Here is a 25,150-nt window from a genome sequence, read left to right on the forward strand (position 1 = left end):
ATTTATTTAGCTTTATAAGACAGTTATAACACAGTCCAGCAATACTTATGGTGCAGAGGAAAAAACAGGTATCTGTGATGCTATATGAATTTATATTGTTTGTAAGATGAGTTTGCAAATTATTACTGCAAATTCACCACACTGATTGGAATGAATTTCTCATCACTTGAAATCATTATGTAAAATTTACTTATTCTGTAAGGGAGGGGGAACCCAAGTGTTTATAAATTCAGTCAAAAGTGGATGAAAACAGGAATTCCAGCTATATTTATTAGACATGACTTTTGTGGTAGAAAGAATGGGTGTTTTTGTGATAGAGAGGTGTTTGCTTGCATTGTCTTGTTGTTTTGAAAATTTCTTCACATTTAAATAAATGATTATGTTGAGGAATTGTCATGCTTTTTGTCCCCCAGCTTCCATGAAGCAAATAAAGTATTTTTAAACATATACATTTTAAAATTGTTATTTTTCCTTGCAGTATTGTACTCTTGCTGAGCCAAAAGCAAGCACTTGAAGAACTTAAGCAAACAGTCCAGCAATTAAGATGTTCTGAGGCAAAATTTGCAGCCCAGAAAGAACTACTGGAACAAAAGGTTCAAGAGAATGATGGGAAAGAGCCACCACCTGTAGTGAATTATGAAGAAGATGCAAGATCAGTGACTTCTATGGTAAGTTTTAAATCTGTTTTACTGCTTTGTGTAGCCCTGCCATTGTACTTCAGACCTGGGATCAGAGTATCAAGATACTCACTGAGGTGTTTTAAAGTTAATGGACTTCACTTTGCATTTCTGGAGACTTGTTTGGACAAGAAGTTCAGTTGCATGATTTTTTTTTTTTAAGTGGCAGTAGCTCATAACAATCTGTGTAGGGACTTGCATTTCTCTTCTCTACACTTGATATTTAGATTTTCATTACACTATTTTATGAAGAAAACCCTTACATGGATTTAGTAAATGTGGCTGAGTAGCTGTTGGTGATTTTCTTTGCTGTGTTGAGGAAATAAATTTACAGTTGTAGATAGAAAATTGACAGCAAAAACTCTTGAACTTGCTGCCATGTGTATGTATAATATGTAACTGAGAAATTAATTTTATGTACTGTAATTACTCTTTTCTCAAACCAAAATGAACATTAGTTTCTTTGCAACTTATTTTTAAATGTTCACATGCTCTTATTAATTAAAAGGAATTTTTTAGTCTGATGAGAAACTTCGTATAGTTTACATAGTACCTTACTTTACTAAATTTTGTGTGACTTCCTTTTCTCAGTTGTATGCAGCTATGTGTGGAGTTTCTAGGCCACATAAAAAAGCAAACAAACAGTACCTGTTTACTAAAGGGACAAACAGTAGTGTTTGCCATTGTGGATTAGTTTTGACATGTAGGAGATATTTGTGACTTTTTATCTTTGAGGTTTAGCCTGACATTCTTTTTGGCCCATGGGGCAGTAGCTCTCTGAAATGGTAATTAAATGGTTGTTTCTGAGAGGAAAGCTTTTTTCTTCCTCTGTCTTTTAGGGAACCATTTGATTCCCATTCTACAATTATACTTGATTGTCAGCATTTTCTTGCTTCCACTGCTGTTTAATATTTACAAGGCACTATGAGGTGGCTGTCATTTACACTGGTACATTATTTTACGAAGCTTGTATACTTGTCATGACCTGTAAGGTGTTTAAAAAGTACAAAAAGATTAAGAAAGAGAGAAAAAGAATCAGGATAATGATTGCAAATATGATTGCAGGATAATGATTAGGAGGCTTGGAGTAATTTTGGGGCAGGCTATTTCATTAGTTATTTATTACCATATCCTGTAGCAGTGCTAGTGATTAATGTCTGCAGGGATTAGTTGAGATTATGACTCTAGTCATAAGAATGGTACTGTTCCGCTTCAGTTCAAGATCACTGAAGTCTGCTTTCTGGTGTGTAAACCTCTAACATCTAAACCTCTGTTTCAATGGGTGGGAGAAAATAATCCTGTGTGCTGAATGCAGGCCTACACAAGGCCAACAGGACAGGACACATCCATCAGTGTCACCTCCAGTGTCACCTGCAAGGAGTGAGGGCTGTGTCACCTCCAGTGCAGCCACTGATGGACCTGCAGTGCTCCAGGGCAGATGGCACAGGGAGGCTGGTTCTGTGCTCAGGGACTGACCTCTGCAGGAGGGCAGGGGAAGGGGAAACATACAGTCATAGGCTTGCTTGGGTTGGAAGGGGCTTCCAAGATTCCCTAGTTCCAATCTCTTTAAACACCTTCCACTGAAGCAGGATGCACCCCTTTACAAAGTCTTGCCACTTTAACCCAATATAAGGTTGCACAGAAAAACCAGCTGTGTAAGCTGAAATAGAGGATAATGTGAGCTTTTCTTTTATTTTTTTAAACCACTAAGTAAAATTTACTGTTAAGGTAACTTGAGAAAATAAATCATGGATGCATTTATATGCCAGGGACAATGTTAACATTAATTTTTGACATGGATTTTGTTCTTTAAGAAACTTTCTCTAGTTTATGCAGTTCCATCTGGCCTATGTTACCTGAGAATTCAGAGTGCCTTCATTTTTTATGAAAATAATGCTGGTCATTCAAGCTACCTTGCAGAGAAGACCTATCATAAAGTGTGATGTGTTACGTTGAATTTGAATAAAAAGTTGTGTGGGATTGTCTCTGCTTCTTCGAGGCAAAGCTTGCCAGAAGGACTAAACTACTCTTGGACATGCGCATTTATTTTGTGGTTACCAGGAGTGGATATCCTTGTCTTGTACAGGAGACTGAAAGGGACTGAAAACAGAATTGACCAAGAAAGCAGGCAACTTTATTTCCACAGCTAAGTCAAGCTCAGCATTTACGTGTACAGGATACAGCATTTACATTGGTACTCAGGCTGCCTTGGGATCAGCACATATTGCCCCAGAAGGAAATGGTTGTGACCTGCTGCAGCCTGTCCTGGATCCTGTTCATCCTGCTGCACATGCTGTTTTTTGCCTTAGGACCTGCAGGAGCTCCTGCACCTCAGTAAAGAGTTCTACCAGCTTTTGGGCTTGACCTGATGGTGTTGGTGTTGGCCTTGCTTTCTGAGAAGCAGCTTGAGGTGATGGTTAAATGATTTGGTGACCATGATGTTGGATAAGCCCTTACACCTGAGGCTATCTGCTCAGCGCTTCAGCAGCACACAGTAAAAGTGCTGAGAGGTAGTGCAGACTCTGGGGCCTTTTTCTCACACAGCCTCTTCCCCAACTGGTCACTCCAGTGAGCCAGAAGTAGTCAGGCCTCTTGTCTCTGCACATGAAAGGACCACTGCTGTCAGCTTGCAGTGGAGCAGAGAGAATTAAGGTCTGTTGGGTGGTCACTGTCAGTACTGAGGCTGTCTCCTCTCTCTCAGCGTGTGCCACAGCTGTGTTCCTGGCAGAGCAGCGCTCTACTCAGGTGCTGGAACCTCTGCTCTTTTAGACTAAGATTGTTTCTGCTTATCATGTCACTGTCTGCCAATGTGAAGACTCAGCCTCCATCTTTCTTATGGGTTTACTTTAAGAGCTTCAGTGAGATCTTCCTTCCCTTCTGCAGGCTGAGCAACTCCTCTCTCAGCCTGTTGTCGTAGGAGAGGTACTCCAGCCCTGTGATCAGTTTAGTGACTTTCCTCCTGGTTTGTTCCATCTCTTTCTTGTGTTGAAGGCCCCAGACCTGGGTGCAGTTTTCAAGGTGGGATCTCGCAGGGCAGAGTAGAATGAGTCACCTCCATCGTTCTGCTGCTGATGGTGCTTTGGGTGTAGCCTAGGTTGCTGCAGCCCAGGTTGACCCTTTGGGCTGCAAGAGCACAGTGTCAGCTCATGTTTGGCGTTTGTCTACCAGCACCCTTGAGTCCTTCTCTGCAGGGCTGCTCTTGATGGTTCTTTCTTCTCTCAGTCTGTGCCCATGTCTGGCATTGCCCTGACCTAGCAGTCCTGATTATATCTCAAGATGAAAAAATAATACTCTGGTGGGTTGTTTCTGTAAATAAACATCTGGTGATCTTTAAAATGGGATTTTTTTTTCTTTTTGTTTAGTAAAACTGCTTAAAAATATAGAGCCGTAAGAGATGAGAAATAGAAATGAAATGTTTGTGCTGCTGTTTGCTCATCCTGGTGTCATTCAAGAGGATGACTGCTTCTTCAGCTAAAAATTAATTAAGATTTCTCCACTTTTTCTGGGGGCAGTTCATCTAAATATTACTCTGATACAGTTCAATGTGGTTATTTATTCATCTTCAGAAATTAATTGCAAACACTTGTTTTGCAATTTTGCAATTTTGTTTGAATTTTTTTGCAATTTGTTTTGCAATTTTTTTTCCTGTATAATTAGAAAATCATAGTTGGCTTGTGTTGTTGGTATCCATGTGAAGCAAATTTCATGTCCTCAAGTTACAAATAATTTTTTTGTTTTGTAATTTAAAATTTGGAAAAGGGTATGCAAAGCAATTTTGTTTCATAACTCTTAAGTATTTTTGTCTATAAATATAGGCAATTTCATGGTGGAATAGTTTGCAAATTGTTTTGTTTCCCTTCTCTTAGGTAGCTGTATAATAGAATACAAGGAGTGAAATTCTGAAATGCTGTTAGATATGTTTTTATAGATAGTGTAATGTTATGTGAGTGTTTTAACTAAGTTTCCTTGTTCTTTTTTGCCTCTCTTTACTGTAGGAAGTTTCATATTCTGTTAGTGTCTTCAATATGGTTTGCCTTAGTCAATATTTTTTTTGAAATTTTTGCTGTGTATTGGTAGGTATGCACTCATTTTAGGAAAAAAGGGAAATTCCCCAACTAAGCTCTTTTTTTCAACCAGGATATCATAGCACGGAGTGAAAAAAAATGTAATTTTTGTTATTTCTGGACATAGCATTTAACAGTTTTGTTATTGTATATGGAAAAATGAAGCAACTTACTGTACTTGTACTAGCAGTTACACTTTTCTACTGACTTGTCCATACAAGACAGAGATAATTATAATGCTGATGGCACTACAGGTTTAAAATCTTGGTTTTGACTGCCTTTGAGTTATGCATTTATGCTATCCATTATGTGAGATTATAGGAGATTAGTAGTTCACATTTTCTTCTGTACTTAAAATACAGGGATACTAAAAAAAGCTGTTAGCTAAATAATAACCTGAAAAAGGTTATTCCTTATAAATGGATATATTTTGACAAAAATATAGTAGTATCTGAAGTGTAATGTCACTTTATGAAATTTAACTAGTAACTGAAAGCTTTCTTTTCCATGTTTAGGTGCTTAGTCAGTTGATGTATGGCCTGTCATTTGTCTTAAGGTACATAAGCTACATTTTTGCTGTTAATATGATCAACAAAGCATGGCAGGAGTGCATGGTAATTAAAACGAAGAAAGCAACAGCAAGAAAATTTTTATATGTCTGATGATCAAATTAGAAATAAAAACATTAATTTTTGAATATTACAGTGCCAGCTAAACATTTACTCAGGTAATTACGGGCAATTATGATGATTTGCATTTCATGGTAAAGCTTTAAACTTTCAGCATCAGTATTGGCTTGGAAATTGTTGCAGAATAGGAAGTCTTCAGGGAGTGTTTAAACCAGACAAGAGATTTAGTTAATATATAATAGTAATTAATTTTGGTTAGCAGTCTGTGGCACTTAATTATCTCTTCTCCTTTTTTCTTATATGGTCAAAAAAACTTGTGAAGGTGTAAACCCATTACTTTTAAGAACATCTCTTTGAAATTTTATGCTGTTCTCACTGTAGAAGTATTTAATATAGATTGATTTTGCATACTGCAGCATTTTCCTGGAGCTGGTTGACAAAACGGAGACTTGGTGTGCAAACTCTGCAACACTTGAGGGGCTTGTCAGCAGGTGGAGCTCAGTGCTAGAAGACTAGCTATGACTGAATAAGCCAAAGCTGTTAGCATGGACTCATGAGAGATTCACAGGGCAGAGGCAAGCTGAAGCACCATGGTACTGCCATTGGACATTGTAATGCCTTGTTGCCAGTAGGTTTAAAACTGTACGCAGCAGAAAATGGTTTTAGCTGTTGAAAAAAAAAAAATAAAAGAAGTTGGCCTGTTCTACCTTATGTGAATGCTTTATCTTTCCATCCTTCCTTTCCAGAATCCAAGACTTGGTGCTCTAATTAGTATGATCAACAAACCAGTAGCCAGTCTTCTTCTGCAGGTTTGGATTTGAAGTGAATGTGTTCAGAACTCTCAACTAAAATAGCAATTGACAAATTTAATAAATTTGTATGCCTTTATTTTTTACTGTCAGTTACATAGATGTGTAGAAAGAGGTTTTGCAAGAGTTTGCTATTTGATTAAGCATGCTTCATTGCATACATTTTAGTTGTTGGATCATAAGGTCATGAAGCATAATCTTCTGAGAGAACTACCACACTCTTGGAGGCTCCTTTTCCCCTCTGTCTCAGAATATGCAGGTTCTTTATTTTTAAATAGATACAAGGAAATCATTGCCTTCTGTGACACGCCATTGCAGCAATAGCAGAAAGTGTAACCATAGAGATAAATTTTTCTTTTTTCTTACTGCTTCAGAAGAATGCACTCATTCTTGTACTCTGTATTGCATCACCAAGTATCTTCCTTATCTGTCCGTATAAGTAATTCTCTACTGATTAGAGGGTCATGACATCTGTATAGAACAAAGATTGTATTAGAGCATGGTAGGGGAGCCCTTCACTGTAATTTGGTTTATATATTTATAAATCTTGTACACTTCCTTCACGTTATTGTAAGATTTCAACTTTCTTGTCAAAAGACCCGGGGCCAGAGATAGTCTGTGCAGCACTGATATCTTTATCTTTTCTTTTATTTTAGTCTCTGCTGAGGAAATGCTACCAGTGCAATCATGCTGTAGAAATTTTGCCTATTCATTCATAAAAGACCTCAAAATGAACAGTTTCGTTTGGTAGTTGCGTGGACAGCTGAAGTTCAGTTTTATTTATGGCCACTGTCCAAACTTGCTGGCTTGGGCCTGTGTTTCTGGCTTACAGCCAGCATTTGACATGGATCGAAAGTGTCCCAAAGGTCAGGTGCTTTTAGAAAGTGTGGACAGAATTAATTCTATTCATTTTTCTCTCTTAGTGAATATGTTCTGGCTTCTGTTTCTTCTTTTTGTAAATCCCAGTTGCCTGATGGACAGATAACAAAGGAAGAACAATACTAAGAGTATACTAAGGTAATAAACAGATAAAACCAGTCATACTTTGTCCTACTGACATGTCCAGAATATACAGGATGAGAGGTCAGTGGAGCTGTGAAGACTTGCCACTGAACATATCTAGAAACTTCTGCAGTAAAAGACTGGGCTAAGTTCACACACTAAGGCTCAGAATTTAGATATTTCTTAAGGTTAGCATATCAAAAAAAGTTGAGAAATAACGTTGGGGAAAAGCAAAATCAGAAGCATAAGCAATATTTTTGAGGAATTGAGGGAGGTGGATCATTCACAGAAACAGAACTCTTAGAATATTTGAAGTGCAGAATTAGTTTACCCTCTGTGTGAAGGAGAGTTATAAGCACTTGAGAAAAGTACATAGATCTCTCTTGAACTGCCAAAAATATTTCAAGAGCTTTCATTTCTTCCTTGAGGAAGCAGGCTTCACCATAGTAGTGTTGCAGAACTGCATACCCACTGGGGATTTGTTATTACAGTCAGAATCTTCTCTTTGGTTTAGGAAAGCTTCACACAGAAGTTTCCTTTTGAACAGAAATCACATACTGGTATCCAGCATATGTTTCTCTGTGTGCTGGGAGAAAAATAGTAATTCTTTGCCAGAATCATCATCATTGTCATCCTGCATCGTTTTCATAGAGATGGGACTGAATCAGTGTGATTGCTAACTTCTCATAGCCTCTAGGCAACGCACAGGATGTAGTATGATAGAATTTGGCTGCTTTAAACCACTTCCCCTGCTTTGCTCTCTTCCTTTTTAAGTGACTGATTAAAAATACCATTGTGTATGGAGGCAATTATTAGGCTTCTAAAACTCCTAAAATCTGCTGTAAAGTAATTATTGGAATTAGGATTTATGTTTTTAATGTAGTGTCACTGATAGTTTTTTGCCAAATTGAAGTGTTTGATTTTATGCTTAGCTTCTGTTTTTTCTGCTACGTGGGGAGGTTCTCACCTGCTACAGACTTGAGAAAACAGAATGGCAATCCAATTTTCAGACCACTGTCGTTAAGCTACAGACCTATTTTTTTGTTCTCCTTCTTATGTTTTGTTTTTTCTCTTGGTAATTTTTTACAGTGAGGTAAGTGAAATAGCATTCAGTGAAATAGTTTCAGATACTCTTTTTTTTTTCCTTTTTTTCTTTTATCATCAAGCAGTCAGATAGAAGCTAAACATTTCTGATCATTTTGGAATCCAGGTGCCTGAACATCAGCACTAATGCCCATTTTTAGATTGCTGAAGGTGTCCTGCCTGTGACTCAAAAAGCTGTGACTCAAGTTGCTAGTCCCATGTAGTTGTGTTAGGAACCTAGGCTGCAAAGATCTCTGGATATTAATATTCAAACAGGTGAAGCCCCCTTTCCAACAAACATTGAGGTTCTTTGTTCAAAACAGTCTTTAATGGTAGGGAAGATTAAAGTTCTGTGTGATATAGTGGGAATTATCGTAACCTTGTAAAAAAATTCCAGGATTACTTATCTCAGTTTCTTTTTAGGGAGGTTCAGGAACGGTCATCAGAAACTTAATTTTTATTTGGCTGTTGTGTTAGGGTAATGCAAGAAAGGCAGCGACATTTGTATGAAGATAATAGCAGGTATCCAGGAGTTTCTGAAACTGATGTCCTCATCCTAGAGAAGAAAGAAAACTTGGAGTATTACAGATGTATGGAAATTGGTCATTCTTGGAAAACGATTGAAGGTCTTTATTTTTAGGGCACTGTAGGATTTTGTGGACAAAGCAGGTTTGTTTTTTGTAATTTAATGCAAAATCTTTCTGCAAGCAAAACGATTTTTTAAATCTGGGATTTTTTTGTCAAGTTTCTGAAAGTAACAAGAGTTGGTGGTGTCTAGAAGTTAAGTATAGATTAATAAAAGTAGGGAAATACAAGAAAAAATAAAAAAACCAAACAAATACAGGATAGAGTAGCAGGGCCAGACAATGGCAGCTCCAGAGACTACAGAGCATTTAGTCAGGTTCAGAGTGTGCCTAGGAGTCCTGTCAGGAGCAAAATGAAAAGGGGTCGGAGACAGAGCTGAGGACAAGACTGTCATGAGGGTCCAAAGTCTGTCCAGGACACAGGACCAAACATAGGATTGGTGAAACCTACAGCATACTCATGAAGGACTCATCCTGAAGGAAGGGCTGAAGACAGGGCAGTTGTCAGTATAATTTTGTGAGACAGTTTTTCTGTGAGACTGTGACTGACTTTATCAGCACATGTTGCCTCTGTGAAAAATTGAGTGCTTAATGAAAGCATAAAGGGTATAAGAAGAAAAATACAGTATAGAAGTGACATAGTCTGAGTTATATGTATCTGTAAATTTTTGTTTCTGATATGTCTCAGAATGACTTGTTTTATTTCTAGATCTTGGCTGTGAATACTAAGATGAAATAAAATCACTTAATGTTTGGCTTTATATGTAACACAAACTTCTGTCATTCCCCTTTAGATTGCATTCATCTAGTTTGGCCAGAACTCTGTAACAATGAGGACTTGCACAATATCTAACTGAAATGATCTCACTCTGGAAACCTTTAGCATTTACTCAGCAACTGTTATAAAATTGAAAACAAAGAACTGTTGGTAGGAGAAAGAGAAAACTGTAAACACAAATATATTGTTTAGGGGTTGGGAGTGCCAAAATGAGATGATTGACAGTCTTGACCATTTATATATCATATTAACCTGAATTATTTTCTTCTGTGCTAGCTGCTGTTTAGGGCAATTGAACATAATGATTGCTTATTCTGAGTTCAGTGTAATGCAGTGAATGTTGCAGTACAGAAGGAACTGATGTGATTGAGCTGGCCATAGGCAATTGTACTGAAAGAGGATGCAGATTTTTGTATGACTCTAAAGTGAGGGGAGAGATATTTGGAGAATTCTAAAAGTTAAAAACTTAGAAGTAACTTCTGAGCTAGAAACAATGAAACAAAAAACCCAATAAAGTAACTTCTGGTTTATAAAACCAGAAAAGCTGAAGAAGTAACTTCTGGATTAAAAAAACCCAGAAACCTTTAGGTACACTTGTATTTGTTAGTTTGAGAAAGAAATCTGCATCCTCAAGGAAAATCAAAGTTCAGTGCAGCTGATATAAATTCAGTTTTTTGTGTTAATTTGTTGGCTGTTATAACATAAAGGGGAGATATTTTCACTGTAGGAGGTGGGGGGAAGACAAACCTGAAAGTGAAAATTGTCAGCATTTCCTACCGAATAGGATCCTGTTACATTGGGCTTGTTGTGATGATTCAAACTCCAGTACCATTAATGAAGGAATAATTTGTTTTGAAGTAATTTTTATACAGGCCAATGAAGTAGCTTTTTGACAAAGATGCAGCAGTTTTCTTCTCAGACTGTTCTGTAATAGTATCCAAAGCTGTGGCTGTGCACTGGAAGGTTTCAGTCTGCTACAGGTGCTGCTGCTTTTGTCTATTCGATCTGTTCACTCATTCGGGATTTTTATATATAACATGTAAATTAACGTTGGTTTCGTGGATAGTTGTATGTGCAATTTGATCTTGACATTAAGTGTCTCAGTAACTGTGTGATAATGAAATTTGATCTTTATAATATGTAATAAAAATGCTGAGGAAAAATAAGATTTTCAACATACATGATGGAAGTATTTAATCAGTTATATTTTTCAGCATATATTTTAAGAAGTTGATGCATTGGGTCATGTATAACTATACCCTTGAAGTAGAAATTGTGGTTTTTTTAGGGGAACAGGGATGTGGGTGCCAAAGGAGTTTCTTTTGTAACAGAGGAGACTGGTCTTTGATTCAGCAAGTATCTTGAGCATAAATGCATCTTACAAACTTTGAGGAAACACTGCTTGGTTGTTCAGGCACTTTTAAATAAGTAACGACTGAAGTAAAAAAAAAAGAATCTGTTGACTGAACTAATAACTAATGACTAACACTAAGCATTTCTGTAGAAGTGCTGCCTTACTTATTTTGGCTCATCATGCTAGATAAACTTATGAACCTCAACTTGAATAGGATCGAAGCCTTTTACTTGGTGCCATCACTGAGACACACTGATGCTGTCCTCCATGATGTCTATATTTTCAAAATGGTCTGTTTGTGTCTGTGATTTGTAGCTGTGATCTATGCATGAGTTCAGTGGACCATAGGCTTTACTAAGAGTAGAATTTGAACACTGCCAGTTTTGAGGATTTGCATTTTTGTTGTTCTGTTGTTTAAATTGGCAGATATTTGTTGTTTTGGCACCCTGCAAACATTATTCATTAAGTCTACCTCAGTTATGGTGCTCAAGTTGTGCTCAAGCTGTCACAAAGTTGGTCTTATCATTTTATCTATTAACATGCAGGCTGATTTGTGCATAAACAAGTATCTGTCAAAAAGCAAATATCATATTCTGACTACCCTGCTGAACAGCTGTCAGACAGAAATACCTGATCAGATTGGAATCTAGGCAGGCTGCAATCTGTTTCCAGCTTTGAAATGTTCCGTTTTATTGTTTAACGCATCTAACATAAATGTGGATCTGGCTAAGAACTTGCCATGTCCCATCTGACTGAAGCTCTTCAGAGTCAACTCCATGAAACTTTGTTTTATTGTGCTGAAGCAAATGCATCCTCTCACAGTATGATTTTTCCAAACAGATTACAGTCACCAGTATTTAGTAACACTGTTTATGGGGAGAAGAAGAAGGCTTTACATCCTGCCTGATCAGATAACACATAATACTATTTCTTGGTACTTGATACAGCATTTGCCAGGTGGTTTTCTTAGAGCCAGTCAGTGAGTCAGTTTGAACCAGTTATTGAATTAAAAGGGGAATCTTCATTAGTACATGCCAATGTGTAGATGGCAGAATTGAAGAAATATTACCTTGTACCAGTCAGAACAGTGTGATGACAGACATAGAGACAATGCCTCTCTGATACAACAAAATGGTGGTTGGCTGGGGAGATGGGATTTTTCTCCCACCTGTAAGAATTTCCTTTGAAGTTAGAGGAAAATTTGGGGGTTTCCCCACCTCATCCCCCTACAGAATAGTGTTTTCTGTCAGTTGGCGTGGGCCTCTGCTGAAGTTGGGCTGCAGGTCCCTGCCTGCAGTCTGGGATCCCACAGCTATTGGATATTTTGTTCTTGGTGTCTTGTGAGCTATAAGAGGATTCATGAATTTCAAGGTCATACAATATAGTGATGCTGTTCTTACTGTCTGTTTTTTACATGTCAGCTTTTGTCCAACTTTTTGTTGCTTCCCCAACAGCTGTTCAGGGTACAGCTGCTTCAATACATCTAACCTCTTAGAAGAACCAGACTTGCTTGACTTAAATGCCTAAGACCACTAGCTTTGTAAGGCACTAATCTTTAGCAGGCATTACTGAGTGTAAATGTGGCTGAAAACCAACCAGATCCAACAGTATTTGGATATATTTAATGAGATCTGGAAAGACTGTCATTCCTTCTGTTAGTGAGTAGTGCATTCTAATTAAAGTAATTGACCGGTGAGGTAAGTGCAGTCACTAACAAATGCCATAGTCAGTTCATACTATGTTTATAAATACTGCATGTAGGTACATTTTGGGCTGACTAACCCCTGGTTGGCACAGCTGGAAGCACCATCAGCTGCTTCATTGTCTAATGCACAGAATACTTGCTCCCATAGCTTTAGTTTTCCCTTTGTGCAGTTAGCATCCAGTTAGTTGATTCAGTTGTCCTCCCATGTCTTCTTTGGATACAAAATGCTGAACTCTAAAGAGATGTAGTCCTCATTAGAAAACCATGTTTTGGATGGAACCTTTGCCTGAATTGAGTTCAGGCAAATTTTATTTTTCTTTCAGAATCTCTAGGAAGAACCTCTCCCAAACTGTCCTCACTGTCCTGTTACCTTAGTTCTGTATTCCCTGTACTTTACTCCAGCATCTTTTAACTAATTTCTGTGGTGGGAATAAATCACCTGCTTGCAGCTCATACCTGTAATTTTCCTCTTTACTGGCTTACAATCCCCCACCTACAAACTGCTATACAAATTTGCTTTATGAGATCACATTTTGTCAAGGTACTGATGCCATTGTACTCAGTGAGACCAGAGAAGCTTTGACTGTGCAGATCTGGAATAAAAGATTGAGAACAGTTTTTGTTTTGTTCTCTGCTGAAATGTGGCTTGGCTTCCTCTCTGGGAGTTTAGAGTTTTAAAATAGCCAGCACAGGTTGTAATGAGAAAAGGAAAATGATTTGTGCTTCTCAGTCTGCAGAGTGTCTAAGTGTATGTGGATTTCTGGCAAGCCTACTACTGTTATTTTAAGTATGTGGCTAGTAAAGACAATTTCCAGTTCCAGATAGCATTCTTTGGCATGCACACTGCTCTTTAGGAATTCGCCAACATGCCTTATGGTAGCTGTGGGTGGTGTTCATCACTTCCTTACTTCAGCTTTGGACTGTTGCAGAGAAGATTAGGAGTTGAGGTATTTTGGGTATTTTTTTGCAAGGCTTTATGTTTACCACTCTGGATCCTCATGTAAAAGTGTCCTGGATGTTGTGTTTGTATTTGCTTAATCTGCTGAGTTCATTGTCTTGAATACTGTATCATAGCTTAGTTCTTCAGGCACTTTCACTTGAAGATTTTGCATGTCTCTTGTGAAATGTAGCCTAGAGGTTCTTCACCTGTGGCGTTTTGTTATCAGCCCATATAGTGATGACTCTAGGTCTTATTATCAGGCCAGTAGTTGTAATGAAGATCTGTTAGCCCTTGAGTAATATTTATCAGTTTTAAAAATTTTAACGTTAACTTTTTAAAAACTGAAGCTAACTACTGTACAGGTAAAACTTCACCATTCCATTGAGGAAGTGCCATTACTGAATAGTGCAATTTTTTAACCAGTGCCAAAACCACACTCCATCTTTATACTTGTTTCTGTGAATAAATAAATGAGAGTGAATACATGAGTATGAAAACTTCAGGACATAAAATTTATTTTCTGCACTAATTCCCATCTCTAATGGAGGAATACTGATGGGTTCAGATGCTGTTTTATTACAATCTAGTTAAAGAGATGCAGTTTTCCAAATAGGAGTAATACTGTATAATGTGTGTCTATGTGGAAAAAATCCATTTCTTCAATTGCCTTAGCAAGAATCTTCATTCTAGCTCAGGTTTTGTTCCTTTTTTTTTTTCTTTTTTTTTTTTTCTTTTTTAACTTGAAAGAGGGGCAGCAAGACTAGTCTTTGTGTGCATTGGTGTATATAACCAGTTTGAAAAGGTATTTCAAGTTGAAGACTTCACCAATTCAGATGGCAACTGTAGTGTTGTTCTGGATTAAAACATCAAGTATTACTGCATTTCTCTGTTTTTCTGAAAATTTGGGTCATAAAATCCTGAAACTATTTCATAGTTTTATTAAAGTAAATAATAAAATTAGCCTTTTTGATTCAGAAATGCTCTTAAGAATTTTTGCATTGATGTGGTTTGGTATGCATATTTATTCACTGCTTTTTGACTTGCGATTCTTGGTTTTCTTGGAGCAGCAGCAGCAGCACAGCCTGAATGTTGAGCATGTTGTCCTGGCAGATGCTGACCTTCACCAGCAGCCAGTTCATCATACCGTTGGTTTTTTCATGCCGTTGGTTTTTTGAATTATGAGCTGCCAATGGATGTAAGATGTTGGCTTGCTTGCTTTTGTGAACATTAAGTACTGCAGTAGAACTGTGAGCACTCAGTGCAGTCTGTTTTATGTTCTCCCATTGCAACTTCATGAGCTCGCACAGAATTACAGCAAGAGAGAACTTGTGGGTATGTTTGGAGGTTTGTTACTGTGATGTGGCAATGGCAAACAAGGAAGATAAGGACCATGCCATGAAAGGTAGTTCCCTTTAGTATATAGCAAGTGCTGTACAGACTGAAATTTGATAGATTTTTATTACTTGAAAGAAGTAAAATGATTGTTTGAGAATTAATACTTTTTTGTGCATTCAGTTAATAATGATATTGTTGATTAATAGCAGTGCTCTTGAAATCATATCTGAAAATATACAGACAAGCCTGAGGTTTTTAAATAGTGGAGGCTTTAATTTTCTCTGTTATATTTTTCCACAGTTAAATACGGTAATAGCATTTAAACTTAATTTTTAGAAGTATTTGTTTGTTCTAAATTTGTCTGTAAGAGTTCAAAAGTCTCAGTTGGCTTGTTGAATTTCCTTTATTGCAATCAGGTGTCATTTACGTGGCATCATTGTGTGATCAGTGAATGGAGGTGTATTGGGATTTAGTCGTTTAGACATACAGTCATTAAGCAGAGAAGGAATATTTAATTTCAGAGGCCTATCTGCATTGCAAAAGCCCTTGTCTGGCTACTTTATCTTTCCACAAAAATCATTTTTACATGAGATCGCAATACCTCAGCTTAGGTGTTGAGATACATTTAGTCATCTTTTTCTCTAAAGAGCTGTTGACATTTTTGATGATAATTTAGTGAAATCAAAGTATCATGTTTTCAAAAATAAAAAAGCTGTTAGGCGTATATAAGAGTTAAAAGGTACTGTGTTTCTGGAAACATTATTGCTAACCCCCTTTAAGAGGTGCTCGACTTTCATCAAGACATTTAATACATGTTCGTGTGTTTGGAAGATTTGCTAATCATTTAAAAGATGAAGGTGACATTTCCCTGACATTTCATATGTAGCTTGAAAAATTAGCCTTTTGAAAGTCTTAATTAAAACAGAAAACAGGGCAGACAACTAAGCTGTACATTTTATTATGATAGATAGGGATTCAGAAAAGAAAGCAAAGGTGTTTCGGTTTGAAAAGTGTCTGCTGGGAAAGCAGGGCCCTCCCTCGTGTTGGAGAGTGCAGCCCCGGTCCCTCGGCGCTGCCGCGGTTGGGATGGGCGGCAGCAGCAGCTCTTCCCCAGCTGCAGTAGCGCGCACAGCCCGCAGCGCGGCGCTCGCTCCCGGCACAGCGGAGCCCGCGCAGCTCCCGCCGCGGGCGCGTTCCCCGCGCTGCAGCTCCCGGCACGGCCGCCAGGGGGCGCGGCGGCTCCCGGGGCGGGGCGGGGCCACGGTGCCCGCCCGGCAGGGGGCGCTGTGGCGCGGCGATGGCGGCCGGGCGGGAAGGGACGGGAAAGAGAGGCCGCGCCTCAGCAGCTGGGGCAGGGCCGGGAGGGAAGGGACGGGAAAGAGAGGCCGCGCCTCAGCAGCTGGGGCAGGGCCGGGAGGGAAGGGACGGGAAAGAGAGGCCGCGCCTCAGCAGCTGGGGCAGGGCCGGGAGGGAAGGGACGGGAAAGAGAGGCCGCGCCTCAGCAGCTGGGGCAGGGCCGGGCCGGTGCTGCGGGGCTCCTGCAGGGCAGGGTGCGGGACAGCAGCACTGCCGGCTCTGGCCGGGCTGGGGCGGCAGCAGCGGCCTCCTCCTCCAAAGCCAAGAGCCAGAGAGAGAGAGCGGCTGCCCCGCTCTCCTTTCACCTGCTCCTAATCGCACCGTGTCCCTGCCCTCCCTCTGAGAGTAACTCCCAAAAACCAGAGGGAATCCCCCTCCTCTGTCTCCAGTACTTTGCCATCAGTGCTTCTTTAGCAGCTCAATGGGAAAAATTTCTCAGGCAATGAATAAAAGAAAAACCACCCCCCAACAAAGGTGTCAATTGCATTGTAGTAATCATAATTGTTGTTAAAAAATTATTATATTTACACAGATTGCTTGCTGATGTTTTCCTGAAAAAAAAAAATTACTTCCCAGCCTCTGTTGTGACTTCAGGATGTGGTATATAAGGAATGAAATGCTTAAAAGTAATCATAAGTGAAAAAAAAAGTATATGAAAGAAAATGTTTTTGATAGTAAGTTGAGTAAATTCCTGAATTTGTTACAAATTATACATATTATTTCTAACAGCCTTTTTAAAACCTTTAAAATTATCATCATATTGTGTTACAACGTTCCTGTAGACCCACCTGTAGTATAAACTGATGTGCACCTACTTCCCAGGTGCCACAGAATGGCAGAATAATTTAAATTGGAAGGATCTCAGAGGGTCCATGTGGTCCTGCTTCTTGCTCCAAGCAGGGTCATCTTTAATCTTACATCAGGCTGCAAAATGGCTTATGCATGTTGAGGTTCTAGCATCTCCAGTGATGGAAACCTGTTTCAGAATTTGATCATTGTCCTTATTGAGGTTTTTGGATTTTTCAGTATCAAACTGGCATTTCTCTTAATGCAAATTGTCCTTTGGCTGTGTACCATGAAGAGTTTGGCTTCATGTAACCAATTTATGTTCAGCTCTCTTAATTAGAAAACTGATGTAGGAAGAATTCGGAAAGACTAAGTAGTAATACTCAGATACGTGGAGGACCTTCTGTAGAATTAGTGAATAAGAGGATTGGGCTTTACAGATTTGAGAAGTGCAGTGAAGGGGAATGTAATAAAGATGTGTTCAGTGTGTTGGGTGTGGGGATACACGAGGCAAATAAATAAGGAATAATGATTGTTCTCTGTCTTTGCAGGAGCAAAAAGTAGGGCTCATCAAATAATCACAGTAGGCAAATGATTCAAAACAAGCACACAAACACATTTTTCAAAAATGTGTAATTAAGTTGTGCAACCGATTATTACAGTAGGGCATTGTAACAGGTTATATAGATTCAGAAGACAGCTGAAAAATAGGGAAGGAAAATCCTTCCATGACTGCTGCATGTAATAACATCACATCTTAACTAATAGGGCTGATCTTACACTACAGGTCCTCAGAGGACAAAGACATACTCTGAAGAAATGTCATTCTCTTTTTCTTACAGGTTTTACTCCACTGGCATAGTCTGGGATATGCCTTTGGTCTGAAAATGTAACTCAAATTTCACACTAGTAAGTCTTGTTTTTCAGGCTACCCCAAACAATTCAGGATAGGGAGCATTAATTTGCATCCAGAGTAGTGTTTTGCAATATGTGTACATCAATTATGCATAATTTCTGCTGCTTTGGAAGGTGTTACTTGTGTTTAGAAAAGACAATGCTGCCTTATCATAAAATGATTTTTGAATAGCTATGTTGTTTAATTGGTTTCACTGTGTACTTGAGATATTTTTAATTAGCTTTGAATATTTAAATTTTTAATAACTCTGTTATATCTACGTGTCTCTGCACACCTCTAGATATCCATAGCAGTAAACTAAGAAAATGTATATTATGATTCCTGGAAAGGGACTCCAAAGAGGTGATCTGCTCAACTCAAGTTACCAGCTTATATTCAGCCAGCAGCTAGTTTTGTGTGTGAGTGCCATGTTAATAATTTAAAATACTCTGTGTTTTTTTGTAAAGATGGCATGATACTCTATCTGGGTGAGTGCCATGTTAATAATTTAAAATACTCTGTGTTTTTTTGTAAAGATGGCATGATACTCTATCTGGTTTTCTACATATACCTAGATCTATCACAAATGGGACAAAAAGAGAACAGTCTTTTGTGGAACAACATTAGTCTTATTTCTGAAGTCAAATCAAAGACTTCAGGGATATTGGCCATGTTCTGCAGTATGCTCAAATTTTAATATGTCAGCATTTACATCTCTCTCAGTGAGTGCTAATATCTATAAAACAGATATATGAAGATTTTTGTGGTTAGTGTATCTACTCATTAGCTGGCAGGCTATAGTTAATGTTGCAGTAGAAGTTTATGACGTGCTTTTGGGGCTGCTCCTCATTAACTTTTTTATCTCCACTACTGAAGTGACTAATGCAGACAATAATTTTCAGAATGTTATTTTCTCTATTTTGAAAAGTTCCTGCTTGCAAATCACAAAACTTCATTCCCACACCATACTTTTATAGACTTTGAAAAAACCAAAAATATTCCTTGTTCTGCCCATTGTCTGAATTTGTAGCCTTAAGGTGAGTGCTGTTCAATATCTTTTTCATCAAGGAAAGTGTATCTTCAAACAAGAAAGGAAGCTAGCATTCACTTTACGAAAACTGTATTAATTGCTCTGGCAGATGCTGTCTGTATTCCTGTTTCATCTGTCTGTTAATTGAATGTATTGTTCAGAGTGGCTGCTGGAATTTCCCTGTCCAGTTTAGCTTAGAGGCCTTGTACTGTACTGAAATAGTTTTCATCAAAATCTCTGAGGACCAGTTCTACCAGATCAAAATCATAAGAGACATGGCAACTGAGAGGATTTTTAGAAGACTGTTTATTGCCTCATGGCATCAGTCTCATAGAAGGGTGAGAGCTGTGGTGCTACATTTAATGCCATATTATCAGAAGCCTTCTACTTCTTAGTTACAATGCCTTATGTTAGTTTTTTTAGCCGATCACATACTTCTGTGAAACTTGGTAGCATTTTTTTACACCAATCAATTGCTTTGCTTTTTGTGGTTTTGCTGTAATGTGTAATTTTTTTAACCAGTGATGTAACACTTCACAAACCTGCATTGATACATCTGAAGCTTCTAAATAACTTAATAACAGGTTCTATGGCTAAACTTGAAAATCTTTTATTCTCTTACTTAGCATATTGCTTTGCTTACATAATGTATATTTCTGTTTGCTTAAAACATATTTCTACTTAAACTACAAACTTATATTCTGGTTTTATGTCTGTTTCACTGTCAGTGTTCTTATTCACTAAGCTTTCTCTAAGGTCTTAGGTCAAACTCTGTCTGTCTCTACCTCTGAGCCTGTAAGCACAGGGCCCTGAGAGTTCTTTGTATTTGCAATTCCCACACAGTTCTCTAGCTAAATCATATTTTAGATATCACTGATAATGTTCTTCTAATTGAAATCTCCTTTTCTTTTGAGAGCATTTTCTCTTTCAGTTGGAGACTCATCAGCACATTTCCTCTAAATTTCCTATGAAAGTTCTGTGTTTTAATTTGCAAGTCCACATTTAATTTCTCTATCCATGTGGGCAGTTCACATCTGACTCATGAGACATTTTTTTCTTTGAATGGAATAATATTGAGTGGAGCATGGGCTTATTTCGATCACTGTATATACATGGCTGACTAGTGTTTTAGGAATATTCATATTCTGCATTGTCCTTTGCCTCTTGCTGATAATCTTCCACCTTTGATTGGTAGTGTTGCTGTTTGCCTGTCCCTCCAAAGCTTTAATTCTGTTTTATCTTTACCTTAGATCTGTCTCCAACCACTTAATTCTTTGCTTTTCTAAAAAAAAGTATAGACTATTTTTCTTTTATGATATCATCTAAAATATAGCCTGAATCCTGGATTTATACAGCTAAAAACTCTTCTGGGCTTCTACATCATGTGTTTCAATTTAAGCAAAATCTTTTTTTTCTGTGGCTTTGTCTTACGTTCATTGAAAATACTGTTGTGACTATGACTCAACTAGTCTTTTTGATTGTGTCAGTCTGCTGGGTATATTGTTTTAGTTCTTATGCACTCTTAAGATTTGCAGTGATTTTGCTCAGTGACAGAACTGACAGAATGTGTGCTTGGCAAATGGCAGACTGTTGTCCACAAGAAGGTGTCATGACCATGGATTGTAGTGAAAAATCCACTAAAACATACACTCACACTGCACAAGATGCCCCAAAGAGAACATAGGAAATACAGAAACTCAGATTCTGGTCATATATAAAGATGAGTGGAAGAAATTCTCAAGTAAAATAGCAAGTGCTTCACTCATGGTTTTCAACTGACCTGAATTCTGTGCTTGTCTTTTGGTTCTTATGCTTCATTTCTCTTTTCTGTCACTTGTGAGAAGAGAAAGAATGGAAAGTGAATTTAAGAGTGTCAGAATGGTTGTCTTTTATTGTGACATCTCTGGAAAAAAAGCTGAAGTAATTGTTTCCCTCTTAAGAAGGAAAGAAAACCAAACAGCCTGTATCCTGTTCCAGCACTCCGTAGAATCTGCCCCGCCATGATTCAGTGATACCAGTGAGGTTATAGCCCTGCAAGTGTGAGCTCACCTCCAGTTCCTCTCCAGCTGTCTGCATCAGCATAGAGGCATTTCAGTGGGCTGCCAGTGAAGCTGACTTTGTGTCTGGAGTGGCTGAAATTCCCTCGTGTTCTTTCAGGAGTTCTCCTGCTCACCTGCTTGCCTACCCCAAGCTCTGGGCATCTCAGTGGTGTGAGTGGAATGGCATTTCATCCCACACCTTATCATTGTTAAACCTGATGATATCCCCCTCCTCAGTTATATCTAGTTTATGAAATAGTTAAATTCAGTTCATTCTTGGGAGTCATTAGAAACATGACTAGTCCTAAAAAGAGAAATATCAGTAATGCATTTTTCATAATTCTTCTTATTATGTGTTCCCATGACACAGGTGTGTTTAAACATACTTAAAGAGATAGGTCAAAATGTTTTCTAATGGCAACTTGTATTTGCATACATACCCAGCTTCTTAATGGTGGAGGTTTTCTTACTACAATTTTTTAGTAGTAAATTCTGTTTTTGCATAGGATATTATGATCAAATATTACGCCAAGGTTAATTTTCTTTCTAGTAAAATTGGTGTCATATAACATAAAGAAATGAGAAATCATGCTACCATTTTTTTGATGTCTCTGAAAGTAATTAATTTGAGCTGAAATGAAACTGAATCAGTTACTATGCTTTTAGTAGCTGTGTGTATATGCTAGTAGGTATATTACTCCGTAATGCTCTCTGTAGTATCCCAGAAGCAGAATTCCTGATTCCTTTCTAGTGTCTAGCTCAGGTTTGTTAGTCTGGTAGTCACATGTCTTACAACTTTGAAACTTTTGTCATAACTACATATTTAGCATGTTTGTTTTTCTTTGGTGATATGATGTCTGTTGGAATGAGCACTGTGTGGAATTGTAATGAGCTTTCTGAGCAAATAGTGTCTTTGCTCTCTGCTAGGTTCCTTCAGAAATTTTAAATTGCCTAATACTGTGAGGTAATCCTTTCACCTACTAAATCTTTTGTTGAATTGAGAGGGGCTTGACTGAGAGGTTCAAAATTTGATGTGGCTGGAAGATAGTTGTGATGTGTATTTGCTTTTACTTTGTAAATCAGACTTAAAATAACCATGATTTACCCAGTAAGATTGTACACACTTGTACATAAATGCATACATTTAAAAAGATGGGTTGGTCTGGGTTGCAGTTTTACACTAGTTTAGAAAAAATACATACTTAATATGCATTTAAAAATCCCTCTGTACTCTTATATATACTATTCTGACTGAAAAATAGGTTTCCTGCAAGGTCAAGTGTGTCCTTCTAAGGCACGCTGCAACTGGACAATGGCAAAAAAATCAGTAGAAGACCACTATTATATCTCTTCAGTTTTACTTAGATTGCCCTAAAAATACTTGAATGGAATAAACTCAGTACTGGCTACAGATGTATTTTGGTCATGTGTCTGGTTATGCCTGCTGTGCAGACAAATTCTAAATCTTCATTGCTGTAAGATAGAGACTAGTTTCAATATGTCAAGGAAAAGAACTGTGGAAATGCTGAATAAATGTACTGCAGTTGGAACAGGACATGTGCTACATTTTGAACAATGCCAAAGTTTATCCCTTAAATCCACATTTCAATACTCACTCTATTTAATGCAACTGTGTACCTCTGTATGTCATTCAGTGGTGCTTATCAGACTTGTTCCAGTCCTTGCATCTGGTATTTTGAATCAAAAAAGCTCCATCTTGTTAGTATTTTGTTGTTAAGGAGAAACTGGTGAATGTAGAACCTTACTTGGAGTTTGATGTTGTCATTAAATAAGCAAGCTATTAGTGTCCACTAGAAAGAGAACTCTTAAGTTTTGGTTGTGGGAAATTAAGTAGAATTTGTGAATCTTTTGGTAACTTACTTTCTTCTGTTAGGTAAGAGGTGTACATTTAATTGATGTTAAATCTCATGGCTCACTTCTGAAGAGATTCGCAGATTGGATCATTCCACAACCAGAACACAAGCAAATATAGACTTTGTGTCTTAGTTGTTAATGAGGTTTTTTGGTTTGGGTTTGTTTGATTTTTTTATCAATTTTTTTGGGTTTTCCTTTGGGTTTTTTTTTTTGTTTTTTTTTTTTTTTTTTTTTTGTTTTTTTTTTTTTTTTGTTGGGGTATTGAGTTGTGTTTTTTTTTGTTCTGTGGGTTTTTCTGTTTTGGGGTTTTTTTGTGTAAGCAGTTCAATTCAGAGCATCACAAGAATAAAAATTTCAGCAGGTTTCAGCACAGAGTTGTTTTATTAAAATTAAATTACTTAGTGTATGACAATACTTGAGTCTGATAAAAGGTATAAAAACGTTATTGATGGGTAAGTGGGCACATAGTTAATGAGTATTTCTTTGAATTCTTTTATTCAATAGCATACAAATTGCAAACTTCTGCTGCCAAATAAATAGCATTATTTTGATAAGATAATCTTTGACTTGTATCTTGTAAAATAAACTCTTATTTGGAAATAATTTTCAAAGACTGCTAAATTTGGTGTGCAGAATGTAAACATTTTGTTGCTTGTTTGGAAGTCCTGGAATAAACTGAAACTGCATTTATTACATTATGAGATTTTTGGTTTCTTCTGCAAAGATGTACATTGGAAACTTGGAAGCAATTTTTCTCTGTAACACTGGCAAACAGTTGTAGTTAGCCTACAGCTAATTAGAGTGAGGTTGTTAATGTGGGATTTTTCTGCTTCAAGTTTATTGACTTTGTGAGTACTCACTGAAGTAGCTTTGCTGTTTCCAAAGGTGCTTTACAAACAATAAACTCAGTTTGTCTGTGTTAAAAGTACTTTTTTTTTAAGGTTGTTATTAATTTGAGAGCTGATACCTGGAGGTGAAAAATACAGTCTTTGGACTAAGTCGCTTATGAGACCTTGGAATTTACATTGGCTTCTGCTGAACTAGAGACACTTAAAGTCTATTTCAGTGCTCCAGTCTTTGCCCTATTCTTGCAGAATTTTAAATCCAGACAGTGGCTGCACTTAGGGTTTACAGTAATGCTAGAAGAAAAATGGCTTCTATTACTTGCACCAGTGGGTGCTAATACTTACAGGTAAACTGTTGTTAGAGATGAACCTGTTAATAAAGGATAAAAACCTTTAGATGTATTAAGTAAGGATAATGCACATATGTAGAGTTTTTTACTACATGGGGTTTTTTAATGTCATATTTTCTAATCATTGTCCTTTTAAAATGACAGGTATTTCAGGATAACTCAGTTATGTCTCTTGTTTTTGGGGTATAAAAGAATTCCAGTTTAATTTATGCTTAAAATGATTGTACAAAACATTTCAGAAAATACAGGATTTGTAAGGGTTAAATTGATCTGAGCTTAATCCTGCTGATGTTGGTACTTCCTGGCCTATATCAGTAGTAGTTCAGCCCTTGTCTTTTATTTAAGTGAGATTCAGTATTCCATATTGCACATCCTCCAATAAATCAGTTATCCTATGCTTTTTTTCACTGAAGATTCTGGCCTTTTTCCTAGGACAAAAAAGATAAAGTCTCAAGATTTGATACTATACGTCATTCCATAGCTGGAATCATAAGGTCTCCAAAATCCATGTTGGGTTCATCATCGGTGAGTTGTACCAATACTGTAGAATTGTGATATATTCTTTTATTTTTGCAACTTAAATATGATTTCTTTTTTTCTTGAAATATCATGCATTTCCATCTGAATGGACAAAAATTACAAGAATGTTATATAAACACTGTTCTGACTGATCAGCATACAGGATAATATCATGGAAGAATGGTATGTCAGAATAACTTGCAGCACTTTAGGAGAATCACAGTTTGTATATTCTTTGCAGCTCCCAGAGTGGTGCTATATTGTTCAGAATATTCTTCCCAATGAGACTGATTTTCTTGAAATGCTCTGTATGATAATAATCTGTAGTAGGTTAGATGGCTGTACACATTTCACCAATTGCTGCAATGTATTCTCCATATTTGTTACAAAAAGTTCCAATGCATGTTGTGACTATTGCTACCACTTCTGGTACTATTTAAGTAATTAAGTGTTATAGATCTTGCTTAAAACCCCACTAAAAATGGTTGTTGAGTA

At 37.5% G+C, this 25,150-nt stretch overlaps 1 protein-coding gene across 4 annotated transcripts in view; it reads left to right on the forward strand.

The window, feature by feature from the left end:
- FER (FER tyrosine kinase) overlaps positions 1–25,150 on the forward strand; it is a 157,891-nt gene that overhangs the window by 48,114 nt on the left and 84,627 nt on the right. For all 4 annotated transcript variants that reach the window (XM_079331053.1, XM_079331056.1, XM_079331054.1 and 1 more), the window contains exons 10-11: positions 479–668; positions 24,569–24,661. In XM_079331053.1, coding sequence (XP_079187179.1) covers positions 479–668; positions 24,569–24,661 — 283 coding nt within the window. The remainder of the gene's footprint in view (positions 1–478; positions 669–24,568; positions 24,662–25,150) is intronic.

This window comes from Erithacus rubecula (genome assembly GCF_903797595.1).
Source record: "Erithacus rubecula genome assembly, contig: SUPER_Z_unloc_2, whole genome shotgun sequence".
Classification (NCBI taxonomy): domain Eukaryota; kingdom Metazoa; phylum Chordata; class Aves; order Passeriformes; family Muscicapidae; genus Erithacus; species Erithacus rubecula.